The 24,329-nt window shown below is 41.0% G+C and overlaps 1 protein-coding gene across 2 annotated transcripts in view; it reads left to right on the top strand.

Moving 5' to 3' along the window:
- The first annotated feature begins 794 nt into the window (after positions 1-794).
- Ppp2r2a (protein phosphatase 2 regulatory subunit Balpha) overlaps positions 795-24,329 on the top strand; it is a 58,967-nt gene continuing 35,432 nt past the window's right edge. Inside the window, exons 1-2 of one of the 2 annotated variants that reach the window (XM_075950273.1) lie at positions 795-1,133; positions 2,863-2,937. In XM_075950273.1, coding sequence (XP_075806388.1) covers positions 1,127-1,133; positions 2,863-2,937 — 82 coding nt within the window. In that variant the 5' untranslated portion in view covers positions 795-1,126. The remainder of the gene's footprint in view (positions 1,134-2,862; positions 2,938-24,329) is intronic. The other variant, XM_075950274.1, reaches the window with a different exon arrangement.

Below are 24,329 nucleotides of genomic sequence, written 5' to 3'. Positions count from 1 at the left end.
TTTTGTTGTTGCTGTTGTTTGATGATTGTATGTGAGGCAGGGTCTCATTGATAGCCTAGGCTAGCCTCAAACTCATTACACAGGTCAGCCCTCCTTGACATTTGGAGCCTCCGACATTCGCCTCCCAAGCGCAGCTGAGATTGTAGGCATGTATGACCACAGTCAGCAGAACATAGCTTCTAGCTTCTTAATCATTGATTTTACCACTTTTATCTAAACCAACCCGGGCTGCCTTTTTTGCGCCATTCACAACACATTCAGCTTCCTGTCTGGAGCCATTCTTAACTGCTTGCAGCAGCCAAGAACTCTCATCCACAGGAAGGTAACCTAATTCACCCAGATGGAACCAGCCCAGTTGTGTCCTTCTGGGCTCTGTGAACTCTCACCTTGGCCAGGCAGCGAATATGCATCACTGTCCCTTTATTTTGTGGGTGAGTCCCTGGGGCTCACCGACAGTGTCACTGGAGCCATCAAAAGGGGTATTCTCCAGAGAGAGCTCACCCCGTGGGTGAGAATAAGCGGAGAGATGAGACCATCCCAGAGTCCCGGCCCTGGTGCAAGGGCTTGGGACAGAGTGAGGAGCAGACAGGCCAGGCCGTGGCCCACGTGGGCACCGTGGGCCAAGTTGGCACAGCCCACCGCCAGAGCAACTAACCACCGCCCAGGCTCAGCGCAGGGCTCTCCGCAGGGTCTCAGCGGGCAGGGCGGGGCGGGAGCGCGGCAGGAAGGAGGCGTGGCCAACACAACGCGGCCCGTCCCAAAGGCGCTCCGCCCCCTGGAGTGACGTCACCGGCCTGCCAGCGGGCGCCATTTTGAAAGTGGAGTCGCCTGCCCCTGCCGCCGCGGCCGCCGTCGCTGCCGTAGCCGCCGCCGCCGCCGCCGCTACTGCTGCCGCCAACACCGCGGGAGAAGGAGCACGAGAGGGGACGCCCCCGAGTGAAAGCCACCATCCTGCCGGCCTCTCCACCCGGGCCGCTTCCCTTCCGCCCCGGTCCCCGTCCCCTCCCCCCTCAGGTGCCATCCGCCTCCATCCGCGCCCTCGATCCCCCCATCCCCAGGTGAGGGGGCTGAGCCCCGGTCGCGGAGACCCCGAGGAGCCCGGCAGGGTCATCATTTGCAGCGCGACATGGCAGGTAAAGAAGAAACGGCCCTCGGCCGGCTGACAGGGTGCCGCTTCCTCTGCGCGCTCTCCGTCACCCCCTAGCGACCGTGGCGGCTGGGGCCTTGGCCTGGGGCGCTGGCCGAGTGCGGGGAGGGCGGGCGGGCCTGGCACTGGGCTGGGACGGTGGGGCCTGGGGGCTGGGCCCGGGGCCTGGCACCGCACGAAGCCGGGTACGGGTGTGGTGGGGGTGGGGGCCTGCGTGGGTGGGGCGGGTGCCGGCGTGCAGATGGATCCCCTCTGCACCCTGCTCCCTCCGCTCCTCCGCGCACACCGTTCCCTTCGTCCCCGTCTGCTGCGTGCCTTCCCGTAGAAACACGTTCGGCGCTGGTAAGAGCGCTTTGCAAGTTAAAATACAATGGAGGCATACGGGCCCCCTCCCTCTCCTCACCCCCCCCCCCATTCTGGGTAGGTGAGGTTTTGAGGGTGTAAGCTTGAATTTCGTGGCGATTGTGCTCCCTTCCATGACTTCCTCGCTGCCACTCCCGGGTGCTAGGCCTTTAATAGAAGTTGTAAGGATTGGGGTGGGGTGGGGGCAAACAGGTAATTTAAACTTTGCATTTTGCACGGGATCGTTTGTGCAGACGTCCTTTTCCCAGAAGGGTTGCTCGGAGTTAAAATAGTTGTGGAGTTCAGTGATATAAATAGCCAAAGAGAGAGGGATTTCATAAAAGCTTGCAGGGGGGAAAAAGCATGGAGACTACCCGGTTGGGAATAATTTTGCAAGGACTAGGTAAAGGAAAAGTGAGGGTAAATGGCCTTTGAGAGGCAGTTATCTTTGTGCGTTTTTGTCTTGAAGTCCTTCACCTAGTAGAGTAATTCTAGATTGAGATTCAGTTTTTTTTTTCTAGAAATCCAGAAGTATTCCCCCCCCCCCCCATTTTATTTCCTCTTCAGTTATGGGCAGTCTCTGAGATTAAACCAATCTTCCCCGTCTTTTCAATACTTATTTAGATATTAGGAGTTTTAAAGAAGTTATGTTGGGCTGATTTACAGTTTGCCATACAAACAAGTTGCCCTTTGACCTTGCTGAACAATGAAATGAAAATTGGAACTGTTTTGTAGGAGATGACAAATGGCCAAAGTTGGTCTTTCCAGGCCCTTTGGGTTGCCTGCTAGGTGAAGGGAGGCTGAAGTAGCATCCTCTGACCAGCTCTTCCTAAGCCTTCATTGCCACCCCTTTTCCTGTGTGTGCAGCCAGTGATTTGCTACTAATGAATGTAAAGAAATGGGTGTTGTGTTTGCTGTGTGTATGCTGCAGTGGTAGGGTTCACATGAATCATTCTTCCTCTCAGGCAGTAATGTTCCCGAAGTTTTCTCTTCGTTCTATTTTTCATGGTAGCTTAGCCTTATAACTCTTCTGTAGGCCTTTTGTACATTTAGAAGGAGGTCTAACTTTTGGTGTTTAATTTTTTCTGGTGGGTCTTACTTAAAAGGCTCTGACTGTCTTAAAGGGGCAGAGAAAGTGAGGTTTTGAATATCCGTACGATGATAATGTTTGATAGACCGTCTTTGAATATTTCATACCTGCTGTGTTGTTTTTAATGCTCTACCGACTACTGGAGCCTAATTTGGTTCCAAGTCCGTGGGTTCTTGGTGGCTGTGTATGTGGGGAGTGTCATGCAAGTTTCAGATGGCATCTCTGTGCTTATGAGAGTAAACAGAACAGAACTCCGCTTTAATTGCTGTGTTTTCTTCTTCAGGAGCTGGAGGAGGGAATGACATTCAGTGGTGTTTTTCTCAGGTGAAAGGAGCCGTAGATGATGATGTAGCAGAAGGTAAGAAAGTTTAACAATGACAGCTGAGTACTGACTTGGGCATTCTGGGTACTGAAGGAACGCGAACTAAACTGAGCTTGTTACACTGGAAGAATGTTTTCTGTTGTTGTCTAAGAGGTGGGACAACACTTTTAAAAAATCACCTTTTTGGAAAAGTCTTTATATCTTTTTATGTCGTTTTGTTTATTTTTTTCATTGAGTTAATGAAGTAAATGGTGTGCAGTAAGTGCTCTGAGGTTCGTGTAATTAAGGTTTCCCTGCTACATAAATTGTACGTGCAGATAACTGGACTTTCATGTTTGTGTTTTGTCTCTGGATAATTAAGTAAAAATAGATGCCAACAACACTTAGCTCAGAAATACTCCGACAGCATCCTTTTTTCTGTGGGGAGACTGAGGTTCTTTTGAACTTATACTTTGGGATTGTAGTGTTGGTTACATGTTTGCTGAGAAAATGCTGGCTCAAATTATTCACTTTATTATCTTGCAGGGATTGTATGTGTGGTTAAGATCGATAAGATAGAATAGAAAATCACTTTTCTAGGGGACTTTTTGAGATAGAAGCTTACTAATTTATTTCAGAACTCAGTTTTGGAGTGTGAAGGTCTTGCTCTCGTTTTGAGATGATCTTTTGTGGTAGAGACAGATAATCTGCAAAAGAATGGTTACATTATTTCTTCAGAAATATTTATGAAGGTTGTAGGATTGGAGTGTGTATGTGAGAGAGAGAGAGACAGACAGTGTGACAGTATCCCTGAGTGGCCTTGAACTCAAAGATCTCTGCTCAGTTGTGGACTTTTTCTAAACAGAAGTCAGAAAAGTTAAAGCTGGACTTCTGGTTTTAGAAGGTTGTCTATGAAAATGTATGACCGTTTCTCTAGATTGTATCTTTCTCTGGTGAGGTGGTTCCTTCCTGCTATCCACTGAGTGCTTTTGTGAGGATTTTTTTTTTTAGGGGGTGGTAGGGCGAAGACTGTTGACTAACCAGATGTTTGTGTTGTGACATTTGTCATTGGTGTGTGTTCACTGCTGTGAGTCCTATAGAAAGTCACTGGCGTACTTATCATATTTTACGGAGTCTCCCTCCTTTGTTTTTTTGGTGGTTCCTCATCCCTTTATCACGTGAGAAACCAGAAACTTGGAAAAATTAAAGAATTTGATAGAGTGACTCAGTGATGGTCACAACAATCAGTGTGTGCTTGTTTTTCTTTTGAACTCATTTAAAGAAATAAATCCCATGTTCAAGGGAGGAGTCGAGTATTACTGATTTTGTAACTCCATTACCTGTTGAGGAGTAGGCACTCAGATATTGGATCTTCAATTCTGTGTTGTGTAATACTCACCACATTATGAAAGTGCTTCGTACTTGGAAAACAGTCCTTGGTTGCATTGTTTATTCCCCTTATCAAAGGTCTCTTGAATACTGAGAGCTGGGGTGTGTGCTGTCTACCCTTAAGAAACTCAGTTTGCTTGTTAATCATGGGGCAGAAGACCTCACTTAATCAGCACAAATTGATTTTCTTTTTTTTTATTATTTTATTTTATTTTATTTTTGGTTTTTTGAGACAGGGTTTCTCTGTGGCTTTGGAGCCTATCCTGGAACTAGCTCTTGTAGACCAGGCTGGCCTCGAACTCACAGAGATCCGCCTGTCTCTGCCTCCCAAGTGCTGGGAGTAAAGGCATGCGCCACCACTGCCCGGCACAAATTGATTTTCTAAGCTGAACATCAGTCACCTAACTGAAACAAGTGATAGTTTGTGATCGTACACACAATATATGACTGATCAGTTCTAATTCTTATTTGTTAGTACTTAATAGCCACCATCGCCTGGCCAACACATTCTTAATATCTTAAAATGTCAAGACTTGGAGTGTGTGCTTCGGGAAGAACAGGACTTGTTTTAGTACCATGTCTTAACAAGTACATAAATAGCATTGTTTCAAGTTATTCTGCTTTGATTTGCAGATTCTTGGAAACTGTAGTTTGTATATCTTTGTCTACTATGTTTATCAAAAGGAAGTTTTGCTTTTCTAACATAGAATATGATTATTATACAGGGCCCATAGATCTAGATTATAATCTTTAAATGACTGCCTCTAGCTCCACCTTTAGGTAGCCTCTTTCTGCTAACAATACCTTCTAATGTCTTAGCTGTCAGTGGCTTATAATGAGTGACTGTCCCCTTGCAGCCAGGCATCTGCCAGGGCATGCTGATTTACCTGTAATGCTTTCATCTTCTATACCTGCCTTCACCTTTGTCCAGTTTTGATCCGCTCTGGGTGGATTATAGTTTTGTTTTTTTGAGATGAGGTTTCTCCATAGTCCTGGTTGTCCTTGAACTATCTCCATAGAGATGAGGCTATCTGTTAAAGGTGTGGCTACCGTGCCCACAGTCATACTCTTAAATAAGTCTCATTTTTTTTCATGTGTTTTACTTCTAAGTTAATTTGAAACACAATCCTTTTCTCAGAAATCTTTAGTAGATCATTGAATCCATTGGATTAGAAACTAAATTTCGGCTGGTAAAATGTGACATTTCTTCAGTATGGTTTCTCTTAAGCTAAGGACACCACCGAACTGATACTGTATAAGCAAACCCTATGCACTGTACTTGTGATTGTTTTTGCTGTTCTGGGGATTGAACCAGAGCCTTGTGCATGTTAGGCAATTGCTGTACCACTCAGGTACATCCCCAGTTTGCTGATCCCATACTGATGTGTCTGACATCCTCCTACAATTGTTCTCTTATCAGAATCCTACTCATCCTCAGTCACACCTATAACCTTTTAATTACCTCTTGTGGAAATCATTTTTTAAAATCTCTTTTATAGCATTTTGTTAAGTAAATACTATATTTAGTGCCTTGAACCTCTACTGTTACACTGTAAGCCTAGATCTAGACTGATCTTTGCTTCTCTGCAAATGTCCTATTTAAACTGCTCTGCTTAGAACAATGCCTGGCACACAGTAGGGATTGACTATCGAGTAAAAGTCAGTGTTACTTTTGCTAGTTATTTTTGTTTTTCTTTTTTTAAAATTTATTTATTATGTATATAGTGTTGTGGGCACCAGATCTCATTATAGATGGGTGTGAGCCATCATGTGGTTGCTGGGAATTGAACTGAGGACCTCTGGAACAGTCAGTTCTCTTAACCTCTGAGCCACCTCTCCAGCCCTGTTTGTTTTTTCGAAACAGGGTTTCTTTGTGCAGCTTTGGTGCCTGTCCTGGAACTTGCTCTGTAGCCCAGGCTGGCCTCAAACTCATAGACCTGCCTGTCTCTGCTTTCAAGTGCTGGGGTTAAAGGTATGCACCACCACTGCCCGGCTACTTTTGCTAGGTTTTTGAGAGGAAAAGGTGTAGAATGTAGGATAGTTGGGGGTGAACATTTTATTTACTTGGCAGCCTTTATGTTTCTGGTTTACAGCTTTGTAATACAGAGAAGTCAGGAGTCTGTTGCTCTGGATCAGGGCTCTTCTGAGTTCCTGTACTTAGACATTAAAAAGACAAGGACTGGATGAAGTGATTTCTGCTATTTTCTTTCTGCTCTTGTTAGTTTCCAACAATGTCTGAAAAGAGGTAACCCCATATTATTACTACTGATAAGTCTTAAGATGCTGACTCGATAGGGACCTTAATTAATAAGTTCTAACTGGACTGACTTCTCGAGGCCCAGGAATTTTAGTACAGAACAGAGCTTGACACTCATCCACAGGCTCTTGCTATCTTTGACCCACTTAGGTCTTCAAGGCAGGACACCCATGCTACAATACTGTTCTGTCTACTTTTGCATGCGTATGTGTTTTATTTACCTTTGGAATAGCTCCTTGTTTGAGAGGCAGTTGAGGCACTAAACTCTGTTCTGGTTTTCTCATGCTGTGGATTTCTGGTAGTCTTTAAGGTCACTATAACACTACTGCACTTTATTTAAGTCTTTGATTTTCCTTGACCTGTAACACCACTGTGGTGTTGGGCACATCAGTTCGCCTGTGCTTCTTCCTCCATTATAAAAGACTTACTGTAAACCCTGCCTTAGTGCTATTTTGATATGTAAATGAGCTTATACCTATAAAACAGAACACTATCTTGGCCTATAAGAATAGGCAGACTTGTTTTGTTTTTGAGATGTGATCTCACATGCAGGTCTGGCTGACCTGGAACTTGCTGGCCTTGAACTTACAGAGATCCACCTCCACCTACTGGCCTGTTTGTTTGTTTTGAGACTGGGGTCTCTTGTGACTTTAAATTCTTCTGTGGTGTAGTCTATACAGGCCTGGAACTCAAGATCTTCCTGCCTCAGTGTTGGTAGTGCTGGTATTACAGGTGTCCATGAACGTGCCCTTCTTGAGAGCCTTGTAAAGATTTATTGTTACTTCAGTGCTTGTACAAGTAAGGCATATTTAGAGTGTGAGGAAACTGGGGGATTGTCTTACTATTTGATTATGTGTGTGACTGTTTTGCCTGCACATACGTCTTTGTACTATGTGTGTGCTTTTAGTCAGTGAAGGCCAGACAATCTAGACTTGTAGTTGTAGACAATTGTGAGTTGCTATATGGGTGCTGGTAATTGGACTGGGGTTTTCTGGAAGAGTAGCTAGTGTTCGTATCTCCTGAGCCATCTCTATAGCTCATAGAGTATGTATAGTCTTTAAAATAGCTACTAAAGCTTTGTTGGCCAAAGTGAAGGCATGGTGAATATTATGTGTGGAACCTCAAACTCTATACAGCTGTGTATGGTCTTAAACTTCTAATCTTCTTGCTTCCACCTCCTGAATGCTGGGATTATAGGCCAGTGCCACCATGCTTGGGCTTTTAAAAAAGTCTTTAGTGTAATGAGTTTATGACATCTTCAATGTATGTAACATTGTACTTTGTTTTTATTTGCTCCTCTCACTATACACATTCTTTGAGTGCACTAGCAAAGTCTAAACAAACAGAAGACTGAACTGTAGAGAAAAATATGAAGCTGGTAAGATCGCAAAAGGAAGGTACTAATTGGCATAAAAGCAGCCCTCTAAGCAGGTGGGAGGGAGTTCTTAAGAGGTCAGGGTGCCTCAAGCATCTTGACCTGGATGGGTAGGTCAAGATGGATAGATAGATGTTTGTCATTTTTTGTTAACTTGGACATTTTTGTTTTGATTTTAAAACATAGTGTTTTGGGGAAGGTGGCATGTACATACAGGTTTCTTTGTTTATTTTTGAAACCAGCTCTGCTAATGGCTTTAGGATGAAATGTGGTAATACCGGCCTCTCCCTGGTATGTGATCCTGAAGTCAAGTGTTAACTCTTCTTGCTAGTACTTCTATGTTCCTTGTTCTTATTTGCATTTGGGGAGGAGTAAAATAATAGGTATGTATAGTAAAATGATAGATCTATATTAATTTTGCATGCTTCCAACTCAGTTCTCTCCAGCAGATGAAGACTAAGCTGTTTACATTATCATCAGCCTCATCTCTTTGCCCTTAGTGCCATGATAGTGCCATGATGTTATAGCACATCTGGTTCGTTGGGACATCTGCTTCCATTGTTAGCAGCTTGTTCATGTTTACTGTTGAACCAGTGTGTGTGTGGGGGGGCTCTATGCTATCACTTGCTTTATTTTCCCTAATTATTGACTGCCCATTTTTTATTTATCTGTCTGCATCTTTTTGCATCTTAAAATGTGATTACAGAGCTTCTGAACTCTAGAAAGTGTATGGAGTAGTATGATGAGCTTGTACCACCCATGGCATCAACAGAGGGCCACAAGCTGTCCATTTTTATACTCCCACCACTATATCTTTTCCCATCTATTGATTTTAAAGTATGAATTCTACAAAATAGAAAAAAATGAGGCAACAGGGATTCCCCTCCTTCCATTCATTCTTTGAGACAAGATCTCATGTAGCTCAGGCTGGCCTCAAATGCCTTGTAGCATTCCTAAACTCAAAATCCCAAACTCCCTGTGCATCAGAGACTCCCTTGGAACTTGTGATCCACTGGTTTCAGCCTCACAAGTGGTAGGACCTCAGGAGTGCACTACTACACCATACTTATTTTTTAAATATAAGTTTTCACTTTCCTAAGTGTATTTTTCTGATTTGCATATTTGACAGTCTTAAGTTTTGTTTCATAGGAAATTATTTTAGGATAGGATTTTGTTACTAACATCTAATTTTATGAAGCCTGAATCAAAAGCATTGCATCTTTTCAGTTTTTTGCTTCCTGTTTTGGTAGGGTTTAGACTTTTGGACTAGTTCTTGGAAAATATTTCTTAAATGGTAGTCTAAATATATTGCAAATAAGCACATAAAAAATCTTTTGAGAAATAACCAAAATCTTTAGAGTATACCAAAACGTATTTTAAAAATCTATTCTATATGGTTAATCGTAGAATATAAACCAAATTTAATATAGTCTCTGTTCCTTAGAGTAGTGTATGTGTTTAGGTTTAGGCTTGAAGGTAAGTTAGATAAAAAATGGTAGAAGCCTGTTTTGCAGGTTTCAAAGCATTGATTGACAAATGGGCCATATTCTAAAACCAGCTGACCAATAAAAAAATGGTCTTACTTGGCATTTTTCCTTTGACATGAGATACCTTTCGGCACTAACTTTGCTACTGACTGGATGTAGTCACATTCATGGGAAGTGCTGTCACTGTCACGCAGTGTAGATTTGCCCAGTAAATAGTCTCGGTGGTGTCTGGTATCAGACAACTTCTTTGTTGTGTTTTAAGATGATATGTTGTTTTCTTTTATACATTTAGTGATAAAAACCTATAAGAAGTAGTCACTATTAAGTGAGTTAACTGGCATTTGTCTCAAGCTTTGAAAATAAATTGGAAATTAAACATTATTTAATACTCTAATAGTAATTTTATAATCAATTTAAAATCAGTCAAGTCCTTGAAAATAGTGGAGTAATTAGAATGGTAAGAGATGAAAAATTGCTTGAATGAGTAGACAGATTTCCTTATTTTCCAGTGTGTGCTTATCTGGTTCATTTTCAGGTTTAGTTACAAGAAGATAACTGTTGAAAGTTAGCTCTTTAATGGGAAATTAAAATGTTGAAGATATTTGGCTAATATCCTCAGTTTTGATGTTTCCTGTGTCTTACCTGAGGTGAAGACAGAGATTATAATTGAATCATTAAGGAGTCCCAAGTTGCTTCCTTAATAGAAGGAAAGAAATTAAAAACCTGGACATAGATTAGAGTTTTCTATGCCAAGTGTATAGAAGAGTTGGCCTGGCTGTTAAGTAATAACAGCTGCTAGCATTATTGAGCATTTATATAATACATACTCTTTCATGTGGTATACTTTGTTTCATTTTATTTTTTATTTTTAAAATTACATTTATGTGGGCTGGAGAAATGGCTCAGCAGTTAAGAGCACATTGACTGTTCTTCCAGAGGACCCGGATTCAATTCTCTACACCCACATAGCAGCCCACAACTCTCTCTGTAACTCCAGTTCCAGGGAACTGACATTCATGTCAAAACACCAATAAACATAAAGTAAAAATAAATAAATTTTAAGAAATTACATTTATGTATATATTGTGTGATGACCCACATGGTGGAGATCAGAGAACTTTGAGTCAGTGTCCTTTGTGGGTCCCTGGGGATTGAACACATATTATCAGTCAGAAGTCTTAACCGCTAAGCCATCTCACTAGTCTGTCTTATTTTTCTTGTATGTAGGGATACTGTCTTACTGTGCTTCCCAGGCTGGCCTAGAACTCAGAACAGCCTGCCTCCTGCCTCAGCCTCCCAAAGAGCCACTACTCCTGGATCATTAATCTTCTCAAACCCCTGTGAAGTAAGCAGACCTTGTTGAGAAGGTTAATGTATTAGCTGTAATCTTGTGCAAGTAGAACTACTAAGATGCTTATCTTGCCTTCATTTTCCTAATGTAATTTTATTTCAAATACTGATCTCCAACCTGAGCTCTGGCTCTACCTGTAATCATAGCATCCTAGAGGCTGAGGCAAGAGGACCATGAGTTTGATGCCAGTGTGGGGTACAGAGTAAGATCCTATTTCAAAAAAGATAAGTTGATCTTGTTTTAATTCAGAAAGTGTTTCGCATTTATTTGATTGATTTTTTTTTTGTCAAGGAAGAGGTAGACTTTGAAGTCCATCAAATATTGGGATTTATAGGCCACCATGACCACAACTGGTCTTTTTGCTTTATGTTTACAATATGGTTTAGTTTAGGAGATGGTGCCAGTAATAGAACCTAGAATCGAGGACCTTGCATGTACTAGGCAAGCATTCTACTGCTGACCCACTAGCCCTAATTTTTGTTTTGATATTATTTCAGTTTGGAGATTTTACTGAATTTTCAGAAAATGCCATTTTGAAGCTGAGATATGAACTATAGATGGGTTAGAATGCTTTATAAAGGTTTTAATGTCTGTAAATTTGTATTGTGTGTTTTTTGAGACAGGGTTTCTCAGTAGCTTTGGAAAACCTGTCCTGGAACTAGCTCTTGTAGAACAGGTTGGCCTCAGACTCACAGAGATTCACCTGCCTCTGTCTCCTGAGTGCTGGGATTAAAGGTGTGTACCACCACAGCCTGGCTTGTTTTGTTTTTTAAGGAAGAACTTTTGTAAGGCTCTTTACTGAGCTAGCTACTCTCTTCATTTCATTTCAAGAACTGACAGATGAGGCCAGGTGTGTTAGTACATACTTTATTTCCAAAACTCAGGAGGCAGACATTTGGATCTCTTGAGTTTGAATCTTGCCTGGTCTACATAGTGAGTTTTATACCGGTCAGGGCTACATAGTAAGATCTGGTTTTGTAAATAAGTAAAGAGCTGATTAATGGTGCAGGTCAGTAATTCTAGACTTGTATGCTATTAGTGGACTCAACAGTTCTGGGTTTTCAAAGGTCTTTTAGATGAAATCAGTAGCACTAATGAATGTAGATTTTGTGCTGTGTAATAACTGTGTCGACATTTTGGGAAATCAGTGCCTGAATGCAGTGGTACTGTATAGATGACCAGTGCATGAGATGTTATAGAAACTGTTGGAGCAACTGTAAGCAAGAACTTTGGAACTGAAGGTTCAAACCATTACTCTCTGTACAGGTGGCAGAGCTTTAAGAAACTACGGGCTGTCAAGTTTGACTGCTTCAAAACTATTAAATATTCTCCTCCTCTTTAGCCTCAATGCTGATTTGTCATGTCTTGTTAAGAGAATCTTGTTAGGGCAGGCATTGGAGAGTTTTGCAGCAGTATATATCACCCCTAAAATTAGTCTCCCTCCCTCCTTTTTTTCTTTTTGAGACTGGTCATGAACTCTTGATCCTCTTGCTTCAAACTACCAAATATTGGTATTACGGGTGTGTTCCACCATACCTTGTTTATGACATGCTGGGTATTGAACCCAGGGCTTCATGTTTGCTAAGCAGGCACTCTGCCAACTGAGCTACGTCCTCAGCCCTGTAGAGTTTCCATAACATTTTTGTTACTATGTAGAGCTTATTACCATGAAAAAAAAAAACTTTAAAATGTGAAGCTTTTTTTCGTTGCAGATACTATAAAGGAAACTGCTGCTCATAAAATTTGCCCAGCTTTTGCTTAGTCTCTTAAGGTGGAGTGTGTATAGTGTATGAGTGTACACAGGAACCTGTGCCTGTATTCATAGAGACCTGAGCTTCATAGCTTGATGTTGTTTTTTTGTTGTTGTTGTGTATGTTTGTTTGTTTCTTTTTTTTGGCTCAGTCACCCTCCACCTTATTTTTATCATTTATTTAGTTACTTAGATACAGGTCTCACAATGCTTTATTCTGATCAGGTTGGCCTGCAAAGCAAGAGACCTTCCTGCTTAAAGGTATTCAGAATCACTCTACTTTACTCTGAGGGTCTCTCATGGAATTTGGACGTTACACATTTAAAACTGTCATGGTGCTAAGCTTAAACTCAGTACAAGTGCCTAGCAAGCATTAAGACCCCAGCTTCACTCTCCAGTACTAAACTTAGATCAGGTTGGCCTTCAATTCATGATCCTCCTGTTTTTGTACCTCTAAATTCTGGGATTATAGGTATGGACTAACATGTCCAAATCATCATGATATTGTCTTTATTTCTTTCTCTCTTTTTTTTTTTTTTTTGGTTTTTCGAGACAGGGTTTCTCTGTGGCTTTGGAGCCTGTCTTGGAACTAGTTCTGTAGACCAGGCTGGCCTCTAACTCACAGAGATCTGCCTGCCTCTGCCTCCCAAGTGCTGGGATTAAAGGCGTGCGCCACCACCGCCCGGCTATTGTCTTCATTTCTGTATCATTAAACTTAGCCTAAATATTTATAAATGTTTTGCCTGCACAGCAAGCATATGTGTTGGTGCCTGTGGAGGTCAGAAGAGGTTGTCAGATGCCCTGAAATTGGAGTCCGGACAGTTGTGAGTTGCCTTGTGGGTGCTTGCAACCTCTGCAGGAAGAGTTACGTTCTGTTAATGGTTGAACCATCATTCCAGCATTTTTCATTTTTTGAGATAGGGTTTCTCTGATAGGGTTTCTCTGTAGCTTTGGAGCTTGTTCTGGAACTAGCTCTTGTAGACCAGGTTGTCCTCGAACTCACAGAGATCCACCTGCCTCTGCCTCCCGAGTGCTGGGATTAAAGGTGTGTGCCTCGGCCTGGCTTTGGTCAGTTTCTAAAGCATTGTTAAAAATGCAGAAATGTATATACTTCTTGGGTAGCTGAGCATAAATCTACATTAAATTCACGCCACATAGTAATTCGTTAATACTAATAATTTTTTTCCTCCTAAGTGAGGCTAGAGAGATAGATGGCTCTGGAGTTAAGAGCAATTGTTCTTGAACTAGGGTTCAGTTCTCAGTACCCACAAGGTGGCTCACGACCATCTGTAACTCAAATTTCAGGAGATCCTTTGACCTCCTTGTGCAGTAGCACACATGTACACATGTACAAAACACTCAAATGTAAAGAAAATAAATCTTTTAAAATAAAACACTTTTTTTCTTTTTGATTTATTTTTTTGAGGCAGTGTCTTGAAGTAGAGGCAGAGGCAGGAAAATCTCTTCAGGTTTGAGGTCAACTTTCTTTTTTTTATTTTAAAATATCTATTTATTTATTATGTATACAATATTCTGTCTGTGTGTGTGCTTTTAGGCCAGAAAGAAGGCACCAGACCCCATTACAGATGGTTGTGAGCCACCATGTGGTTGCTGGGAATTGAACTCAGGACCTTTGGAAGAGCAGGCAATGCTCTTAACCTCTGAGCCATCTCTCCAGCCCTGAGATCAACTTTCATAATGAAACCCTGACCCCAAAACATGAAACAGAAGGAAAACAATCTCCTTTCTTCCTTCTTATATTATTTTGAGCACAGGTTCGTGGACTCAGGATCCTCTTTCCTTATCTTGGAGAGTACTGGAAATAAAGGCGTATGTCACTTTACCTAAAAAGAAAAATAATTTTCTGATTTATTAATTTATTCTTCCCTCATATATTATACCCCAATTGAATATCCCCTTCCTTCATTCCTCTTAGTCCTCATCCCTCACCCCCAATCAGCACAACAAGTTAAAATAATACTAGGCACATACCTGCATATCAAGGCTGGGTAGGGCAACCCAGTAGGAGAAAAGGGGTTCCAAGAGCAGGCAAAAGAATTAGACACACACCCACACCCACCCACACACTCCATTCCCACTGTTAGGATCCCCACTAAGTTATGCAACCATAACATATATAGAGGACCTAACTCAGACCCATTTAGGGTCTGTGATTGTTGCTTCAGTCTATGTGAGCCCTGCTTAGATAATGTCTGTGGGTCGTGCTCTCCTGTAAGAATAAAATAGGACTACTGAAGTGGGTTGGTTAGTAAAGGCTTTATCGCCATGCATGAAGACCATAGTTCAATCCTGGGACCTGGTAGGGAGAGAGAACAGACTCTGGAAGGTTGTCCTTTGGCCTCCACTCAGTCTGTGGCACACAAGTGTCACATATATGTACACTAAATAAAATTTAATAAGCATAAAATGCCTGCTGTGTCGAGGAAACTGCTAACTTTAGCCTGTCTCTCAATAGCACTTTTATGTATGAGCTTCTATAATCCACTCAGCCAACCTCTGAGGATAACTTGATACCTTCATTTTATAGTTGAGGAAAACCAGAAATGTAATCTCACTGTTTTTAACACCGTTAATGTATGGGTCTGGGTTTTTCTGCTATGGACACTTATTTAATAAAATGTATGCTTTGTACTATGCTTTTTCTAGTTATGTCTGAAATGATAAAGTAGCTATAGTTGTATGTCTAGCTAGTATATGTAATTTAGACATTTAGAGTAAGAATTTTTATTTGCTGGGTGGTACATACGCCTTTAATCCCAGCACTTGTGAGGCAAAGGCAGGAGGATACTTGTGAGTTCGACACCAGTCTGGTCTATAGAGCGAGTTCCAGGACAGCTAGGGCTATTACACAAACCCTGTCTTGAAAACCAAAACAAAAGAAAAGATGGAATTTCCTTGTAGCCCAGTGTAGCCTGGAACTTACTCAGGTTGTCCTGGCTCTTTTGGCAGTCTTCCTTCCTCCGCATCTTAAGTCCTGGAATTAATTACAGGTGCTAAGCCACAATACCTGGTTTATTTACATCTTGATGATTTTCTGTTGCTTTGTTAATTAGGAACTCTTTCTTTGATCAGAGTTTCTCTCTCAGAGTTTTTAATTTTTGATTTAGTTTTGGTTGTTTTTGTTGTTGTTGTACATAGTTTGAAATGAAATTTTCTGGTTTTGACTTCTCCTTATCTTGATTGTCCTCATATTTCTAAAGTGTTTGCTTCTTTGTTTTCATATTTGTGAAGTATGTGCCATAACAACTCTTTTTCACTATCAGTGATGGTATGTTATTGAATAAAGTAAAATAGGAACTTTTCTCAGTCTTTTTTATACTTTGTACTTTTTAATTCAGCTATACATTTTCCCCCACTTCCCTTCCTTCCTCCACTCTCTCCTTTCATTCTCTCTCCCTGTCCCCCATACTTCTAATTTCCTTAGGAGATCTTGTCTTTTTCTCCTTCCTATGCGGATTCATGTATGTGTTTCTTAGGGTTTTCTTTGTTGTCTTATGTTCTCTGGTTTTGTGGACTATATAGACTGGTATCCTTTGCTTTATGTCTAAAAGCTATTTATGAGTGAGTACATATTGTAGTTGTCTTTCTGGATCTGGGTTACCTCACTCAATATGTTTTTTTTCTAGTTCCATCCCTTTGCTTGTGAATTTCAAGATGTCATTATTTTTTACCACTGAGTAGTACTCCCTTGTGTAAATGTACCACATTTTCCTTATCCATTCTTTGGTTGAGAGTCATCTAAGTTGTTTCCAGGTTCTCTGGCTGTTATGAATAATGCTGCTCTGAGCATCGTTGAGCAAATGTCCTTGTGGTATGATTGAGCATCCTTTGGGTATATGCCCAACAATGGCATTGCTGGGTCTTGAGGTAGATTGATTCCTAATTTTCTGAGAAATTGCCATATTGATTTCCAAAGTGGCTGTACAAGTTTGCACTCCCACCAGCAATGGGGTAGTGTTCCTCTTACTCCACATCCTCTCCAGCATAAGTTATCATTGGTGTTTTTGATCTTGGCCATTTTTACATGTGTAAGATGGAATCTCAGAGTTGTTTTGATTGGCATTTCTCTGATGGCTAAGAATGTTGGAGCATTTCCTTAAGAGTCTTTCGGCCACTTTGAGATTTCTCTTTTAAGAATTCTCTGTTTAAGAATGTCTGTACCCCATTTTTTTTAATTGGATTATTCTTTTGATGTCTAGTTTCTTGAGTTCTTTGTATATTTTGGAGATCAGTCCTCTGTCAGACGTGGGATTGGTGAAGCTCTTTTTCCATTCTATATAGGCTGCCGTTTTGTTTTGTTGACCATGTCCTTTGCTTTACTGAAGCTTTTCCGTTTCAGGAGGTCCCATTTATTAACTGTTGCTCTTAGTATCTGCTACTGGAGTTATATTTAGGAAGTGGTCTCCTGTGCCATTGCAAAGATAGGAACTTTTAACATTTTAAAGTCTTTCATTTATAGACTGTCATACTTCATTCACACTCAGACATTGGATTATTCACCCACAAATTCTTCATGGGACTACTACTAAAGGACTCTCATGAACATATTTAAGTTGAAAGTCAAATTCCTGATTGTTTCACATAATAAAAATATTTTTGTTTGAATAGTGTGAATTAATATAAGTAATCATATATTAAACATAAGTATGAATAATAAATACATTAATTGTATTATTTATATTATTAATCCACTCTATTTGCAGAAGCAGGAAGCAAACATCAAATGAATTAATAGTTCTAAGTTTTAAGAATTCTTCCAAAATGTAGAACAGGAAAAGGGGAAGTGGGAGGGGGATCAGATATAACAGCCATGTCAGAGGGGCTCCAGAAAGAAGTGTGAGCGAAAGGAGAAAACAGACGATTGATTCACCTTACAAGTTGAGACGGTTCAACATGGACCACCATCTCAATAAATTACACAGAAGAACTAAGGCATACCCCTCAGAAGGGAAGAAACCAGCAGCAGAATAGCACCAAGATCCCCAGCTCCTCAAATGCATTGCAGCAGTATGCAATCAAAAGCAGTGTCTTCAAGAAGCCAAGCCTGGCTGTGTACCACACTAAACTGGAAGCTAGCCAGTCATGTCCTTGGCTGTGAATGGGACCCCACCACAGAGATTTTTGTTGTGTGTGGTTGCTGAGTGGACTTTGTAGATCTAGAGATTTGTGTCAAGCTGACAAAACTCAACCGGCACAACTACATGGGGATTCCTTGTTCTCTGCTCCTCTTCCTGCTTTTTCAAGTAGTTGAAGTGCTCTTTAATACAAATTTTTTTTTTTTTTTTTTGGTTTTTCGAGACAGAGTTTCTCTGTGGCTTTGGAGCTCTTTAATACAAAATTTAAAATAGAAGTTTATGCTGATTTAGTTAGATCTAGATTCACATGGTCCTACCTTTCCCTTCCTAGTCTGTGTTTATAGCTTTCTCTTCTAGAAATGCCTATCAGCCCTGTGCTGTCTTTGTTAGAATGTAAACAGAATCTGGATATTTTGTAATGTGAAGCTAGTGAAGTAGCCTGCATTTATTTTGTTTTTTTTTTAATGTGAGGTAAAGATATATATGAGGTTTGTTTGGTTTTGTTTTTGAGATAGTTTTTTTTTTACTGTGTAACTTTGACTTTCCTGGAACTTACTGTGTGGAACAGTCTGTAGATATCCCCCTGCTTCTGCTGAGTGCTGGGATTAAAGACATTTGCTCCCATGTCTGACTGTCTTCCCTTAATGCACTTTATAGCTGTCGGTGTTGAAATTGTCTATTTCCTTGCACAAGCTCTTTCCTAAGTTCTTATTTTCTTTTTGTGCTGTTGTGAATGGAGTTGTTCTAACGTCCTTTTCTGGTTGTTCATTGTTACTCTGTAGGAACATGCCTTTTTTTGTGTGTGTATTAATTTTGTATTCTGTAACTTCATGGAGCAGCACTGTTGCTGCTTAAGTGTTGTGTTAGGATATTTGAAAATTCCTTTAAGAACCCAGGGCTCGAGTGATGAACTGATCTCTTTGGCACTGTACTGTGCAGTACAGGGTAGCTGCTTGTGGAGTTAGGTTGTTAGATAGCTCTGTTCGAGCTTAGTGTCTCTGTATTAACATCCTTCTTAATTCTGTTTTCTAAATATTCACCTTCAGAAGACAAAGAATCTAAAACTTGTTACCCAGTAGGTGGTACATTTGTACCTATCGCTTGACTGACTCTGACTTTCAGTGGAACACCCCCACACCACCGCAGGACCTTCCTTTTATTTGAAGCAGGATCTCAGTGGCTCTGGCTTTTCTAGAACTCACTACTTAGACCAGGCTGGCCTTGAACTCACAGGGATCCACCTGCCTCTGCCTCTAGAACGCTAGGATCAAAGGTGTGCACCACCATACCTTGCCTCACCTTCACTTCTTAAGCTCTCTTCTCAGAAGGTGGAATGTGTATCTAAATTATCTTTAGGATATTGAAGCCTGAGGTAGAGGAATTATGTATACTATAGGGAAGCTTTTCATTTATTAAACCCTAAATGTTTTGTGAACTAAAATACTGTTGGTAAAGATTTGTCTCTGGTAAGTATTTGTCCACTGTATAGCAAGCACTAGGTGTGCTCATCACTGACCATATCATTGCTAGGACTTGTGTACAGCAATAGGTGATTTATGCACCTTGCTGAGCACTTTTGTCTCTGTGACTGAAGGTATATTGTGAGTGTGACTGAGCTTACTGAGTTTTGTAGTTTGCAATTTTACAGTTCAGTTTATGAGGGCTACAGTGATGGCTCAGTGGTTAGGAGCATTGGATCCCTACTCAGTTATCAGCAGTGTAGCATGCAACAATCTGAAACTCCAGTCCCAGGGATTTGATGCCCTTTTCTGGCTTCTGAGGGAAGGAACTGCATACATGAGGAGCACAGACGTACGTACATGTAGGCAACATACTCATACACACTATTATCATCACCATCATCATTATTTTTCCCGAGACAAAGTTTCACAGTGTAGGCCTGGCTCAAAATTTTTTAAAATTTTTTATTTTTATTTTTTTTCCAAGACAAGGTTTCTCTGTAGCTTTGGAGCCTGTCCTGGAACTATCTCATATAACCTGGAACTATGCTGCAAAGTTCAAGGTTATATGGGGAGGTAGTACCGTCCAGCCAGGGCTACAATGTAAAACTCTGTCTCAGAAAAAAAATATACAAAACACCCTAAAATAAAAAACAAACCCAAGTTTAAATTGTTTTGTAGGTTTTTTTTTTCTGGTGGTTTTGTAGGCTAGATAGAAGTAACTATGTAGCTACCTAGGCTACCTATGTTTTGTAATTCTGCCTTAGACTGTTGGGTACTAAGGTTATACCTGTGTGCTGCCACATCTGGTCTAAACTAATGTTTTAAATTGAGTTTGACGCTGAAGGTTTTTTTAGAATTCAGTAGCAGTTGTACCATAGAAGTAACTTTCCTGGGAATTATTGGTGTTTTGTTGACAGTAGGATTAGATGATCCAGGTAGGAAGCCAATACACATTTCTATCACTTTTTATCAAAAGAGGCTTTGAAAGAATGTGCAAAGTACCTTATTTGAGCAAATAGCTGTGTTGACTTGCCATGGTGAATGGTGATCTAAACTCATGTGTTAAAACAAACAGACAAGCACTCTGAAATGTCCAGCAAGCATAATGGGGGGAGCTCAGTATCCTTGGAAACCCTGGAAGAGTGCCCTAACTAAGCTGTGAGAAGCACTTGGCAGGAAACAAGCAGGTACAAACCAGCAGTTGCTAGAGATGACATTGCTGACTGCCTTAGTGTTTGTTTACAGGATTGAGAGCCTCCTGGAGAGTAAGAGAAGGAACCTGTGTTGAGTGGCTTGAGTAGAAATGACTAGTGGCAGGTAGTTAGGTTAATGGGGTATTTTATATTTTGAAGCAGGGAGTAAAAACTAAATAGCTTGAGATCTGAGGTTATAACTAAAGGGTAGCATGTCTGCTGCACAGGTCCTGTGTTAGCTCTTCAGTACTACAAACAGCAGCAATACATACGCAAGTCTGCCCCTCCTGCACACTTGCACATACATGTGTGTGCGCGCGCACACACTGCCTGGGGGTGGGGGTGAGGGCTGCAGAGACAGCTAGGAGAGAATCTTAACCTTGAAGCTCAGCTGAAACTGTTCTAGGCTTCTCTCTTTGGCTCAGCATTATAACCTGGCCAGGCAGTTTTTATCAATTTTTCTGTACTGACAAAGGGACTGTACTGGGCAGCCCCCAAAATGGCTCCAGTGAATACTGTTCTCTGGTGTTCTTGTCCTTGTGTAAGCTCCTCCCCTTGAATATGACAGACCTAGCAACTGGCTCTTACAGGCATGGCAGAATTGACGATACACACTTGGAGATGAGACTACCAAAAGGTTTGGGCTGCTCTCTTTCGTTTCTTTGAGGGAAACCAGCTACCACTATTGTGAACTTTTCTGGAATCGATGTGGCAAAAAACTGGTATCTCAGAAAACTGATGTCTGATAGTAGCCATGGGAGTGGGTATCTGTGCTGACACATGCATAGTTTTACCTCTGGAGCATCCTCTCACCTGATAACCAAAAGTTAAAAAAAAAAAATAAAGCTTCAGGAAACAACAGTTTTTATTTTGAAGATACCACTAAGCCTACAGTTATTTACACCCCTCACTCCTCATATCTTTTTACGTTCTTTTACATGCAATCCATCACTACTGCATTTTCAAACGCTGCCTGGCTCCTGGAAAAACATCCCACTTCATCAGCAGCCCTTCCTCTTGTTTTTTACATGGTTTCTGCTTAGCTGCCAAGGATAGGAGATCCTCAAGGCTTTCAGCCCACAACCCTGATTTTCTTTGTGCTTACTCACAAGGACATCACCTTGAAATGTTACATGACTTTAAATGTCTTCTGAAAACTCTTGCTGCCAAATCAGTCTAACTGCTTACATGACATTCTACTTGAATGTCCAATCAAAGATGTACAATGGATTACAGTTGTTTTGTTTTTTTGTTTTTCTCCTGCTGGCTATGTTTTTACTGTCTTCGTACTGACTTTGGTCCATCCTTCTGTTTCTGGCAGTGCTGCCTTTACTGCCAGCCAGCTCTGACCCTTCTCATCACTTGTTTAGTAAGAACACATTTACAGTTTATCATCCCTTGAAAGAAGTGTAACGGAGATGAGGAATTGAATTTTAAATATGGCTGCAGAACAGGCCAGGAAATGACTACCTGATGTTTTGTCTATCAAAATTGGGAAGAAGGGGGATTTTAGAAAAGATATAAGCAGAAAGAATTCACAGAATACATGTGATTTGCTATTTTCCCCTTAACATTTGGCTCTTGAATGTCTCAGGCTAGCCTAGAACATCCCTTACACTCCTTTAAAGTTGATGTTGATCTGATCCCCTGCCTCCACCTCTCTAAGTGTTGGGATTGTAGATTACCATTTTGTTATTCTTAAATTGTTCTTCCTATAAAAGTATGTGTGGTGTTCCTTTTAGTTAAGGGGTTGAGGAAATGAGTGGTGTAATCTTTTGGATTAGTTATCCAATGGATTTTTATTCCCTTTCAAGTTTTCCCTTTAGATGCTGTTAAGTGGAGATTAACATACCTGCCTATTAGTGATGAGGTCCACCGAACCTGCAGGAAGACCTGGACATTTTTCTTGACATTTATTTTTATGTTCGATTGAAGATTTGTTCTGCTCTCTTGGCTTTAGTTTTCTCATCTGTTGAGCCTGTGTGTTAATGTAAACAAGTTTACGTGTTTGTGGTGAGAACCAAATGCTAGTACATTGCATGTGGCTTACAGCAGCACCAGTACTGCACTGCACTGCACTGCCCTGGTTCCAACTCCAGGGTTGCTTACCAGGATTTCTGAAGCATCTCTGCTTTGGTCTCCAATTTTCCTATTTGCTCACCTTCCTCCTTATTCCCAATCTTTTTTTGTTGCAGCTTGAGTAATCCCGGGCTCACAGCTGATTGGGTTGTTTTTAGTTAAAATTCAATGAGCTGTCTTTGGGCATTAGAATAAACCCTGTAAAATTTTTATAACATGTCTAAAAATCTCTTTAGTGCTTTCATCTAAATATCTTGTCTGTAACCTACGAGAAATAAAATTTGAATTACAAATAACCATCAAGACAACTGGGTAGTGTATTGTGTTCTGATTCATATGGCATGGATATGATGATCTGTAGTTTGTAAAGCTTCTATATAGATATCAGTAAAAATCAATTCTGAATAAAAAAAGACTTTGAAAATAATGCCCCCCCCCCCCCCCCCAGTTTTCTGTGTAGCTTTCATTGTTCTGGAACTCACTCTGTATATCAGTTTGGCTGCAAACTTGGAGATCTGCTTGCCTCTTCCTCTGATCCGCTAGGATTAAAGGCATGTACCACCATTACCCATTGAAAAAATATTTTAGGCTGGGTGCTGGTGGCGCATGCCTTTAATCCCAGCACTCAGGAGGCAGAGGCAGTTGTATCTTTGTGAGTTCGAGGCCAACCTGGTTCCAGGAGAGACTCCAAAGCAACAGAGAAATCCTGTCTCGAACCCCCCCCCCCAAAAAAAAGAAAAAAACGATTTTATGTGTGTGCTTGAATGTAGTGGAAGTCTAAATTGAGTGTTGCATCCTTTGAAATCGACGAATTATACATGGTTATGGGTCCTCAGAGCCATCTCTCCAGCCTTAAAAGAGCTTCCTGTTTTTAATTTCAAATTTTAAACTTGTATAGCTGTGTTTTAGTGTCATGAAATGTTATTTGAGTTTTAAAGCATTTAAAAATGTAAAACCTGCCAGATGTGGTGGCACATGGCTTTAATACTGGCAGAAGCAAGCAGATTCCTTGTGCTCAATACCAGTCTGGTCTGTTTAGTGAGTTCCAGACCAGCCAGGACTGCACACTGAGACCCTATCTCAAAGGTGAAAGTGGAAAAGTTCTTGACTGGTGGCTAAGATAGCCATAAATGTGGAGTGTGGTTTGTTTGCATAGATACCAGAACTGTTTGCACAACCATCATCGATATTACTGGTGATTTGGGACTGGGTCTCACTTAGTAGCCCTTGCTGACCTGGGATTTGTTTTGTAGACCAGGCTGGATACCAACTTGGAGCACTCATTTTTGGTGCTGAGATTAAGGTATGAACGAACCATCACTTACGGTTTTGCGTTAGACAACTGGACTAATTTAATGTGTGGAACTAATTATGTACCAGTTAAAAGGCATCTAGTGAAGATAGTATCTAATTTTAGGTTAAGAATGGTCAGCTTATAGCTCTCCTTGTACTTAACACAACAATTTCACACTGAAGCATGCCTGTTAAAAATCATACCCAGAGACTAACGTATTGTTTATGTTTCTCTGTTGCAGGAGGATATGTAGTTGCATTCTGTTTATCTAAACATGATACCAGATTATGCAGGAACAAGTTATAAAGGGAGACTGGTTCCAGTTTACATCTCTGGAAGAGACAGTCTGGACCCTAATTCTCATGGGAACATTACAATGTAGGTTTTCTCTGAGCATAGACAGCCAGTGGTTTTTGTTGCACTTAAAATAAAACAGTCCTTTTCACTAAGTTGAGTTGAGGAAAGCTCTGGACACTTTGTTCTGTATAATCTAGTTGGAAATCACAGAGAATTTGGGGTGATATTTTAGCCAAAAGATAGTTTGAATCCCAACCATGACCGTCTTGGTATAGTTTCAGGCTTGTGCGTGTATACCAAGAGGCAGCAGACAAGATAGTTGTGTTTTTTTTTTTGTTGTTGTTGTTGGTTTTGGATTTTTCGAGACAGAGTTTCTCTGTAGCTTTTTGGTTCCTGTCCTGGAACTAGCTCTTGTAGA

The sequence above is a fragment of the Microtus pennsylvanicus genome, chromosome 15 (assembly GCF_037038515.1).
Source record: "Microtus pennsylvanicus isolate mMicPen1 chromosome 15, mMicPen1.hap1, whole genome shotgun sequence".
Taxonomy (NCBI): domain Eukaryota; kingdom Metazoa; phylum Chordata; class Mammalia; order Rodentia; family Cricetidae; genus Microtus; species Microtus pennsylvanicus.
Note: the sequence above shows the minus strand (reverse complement) of the source record. Positions and strands in the feature narration are given on the sequence as shown.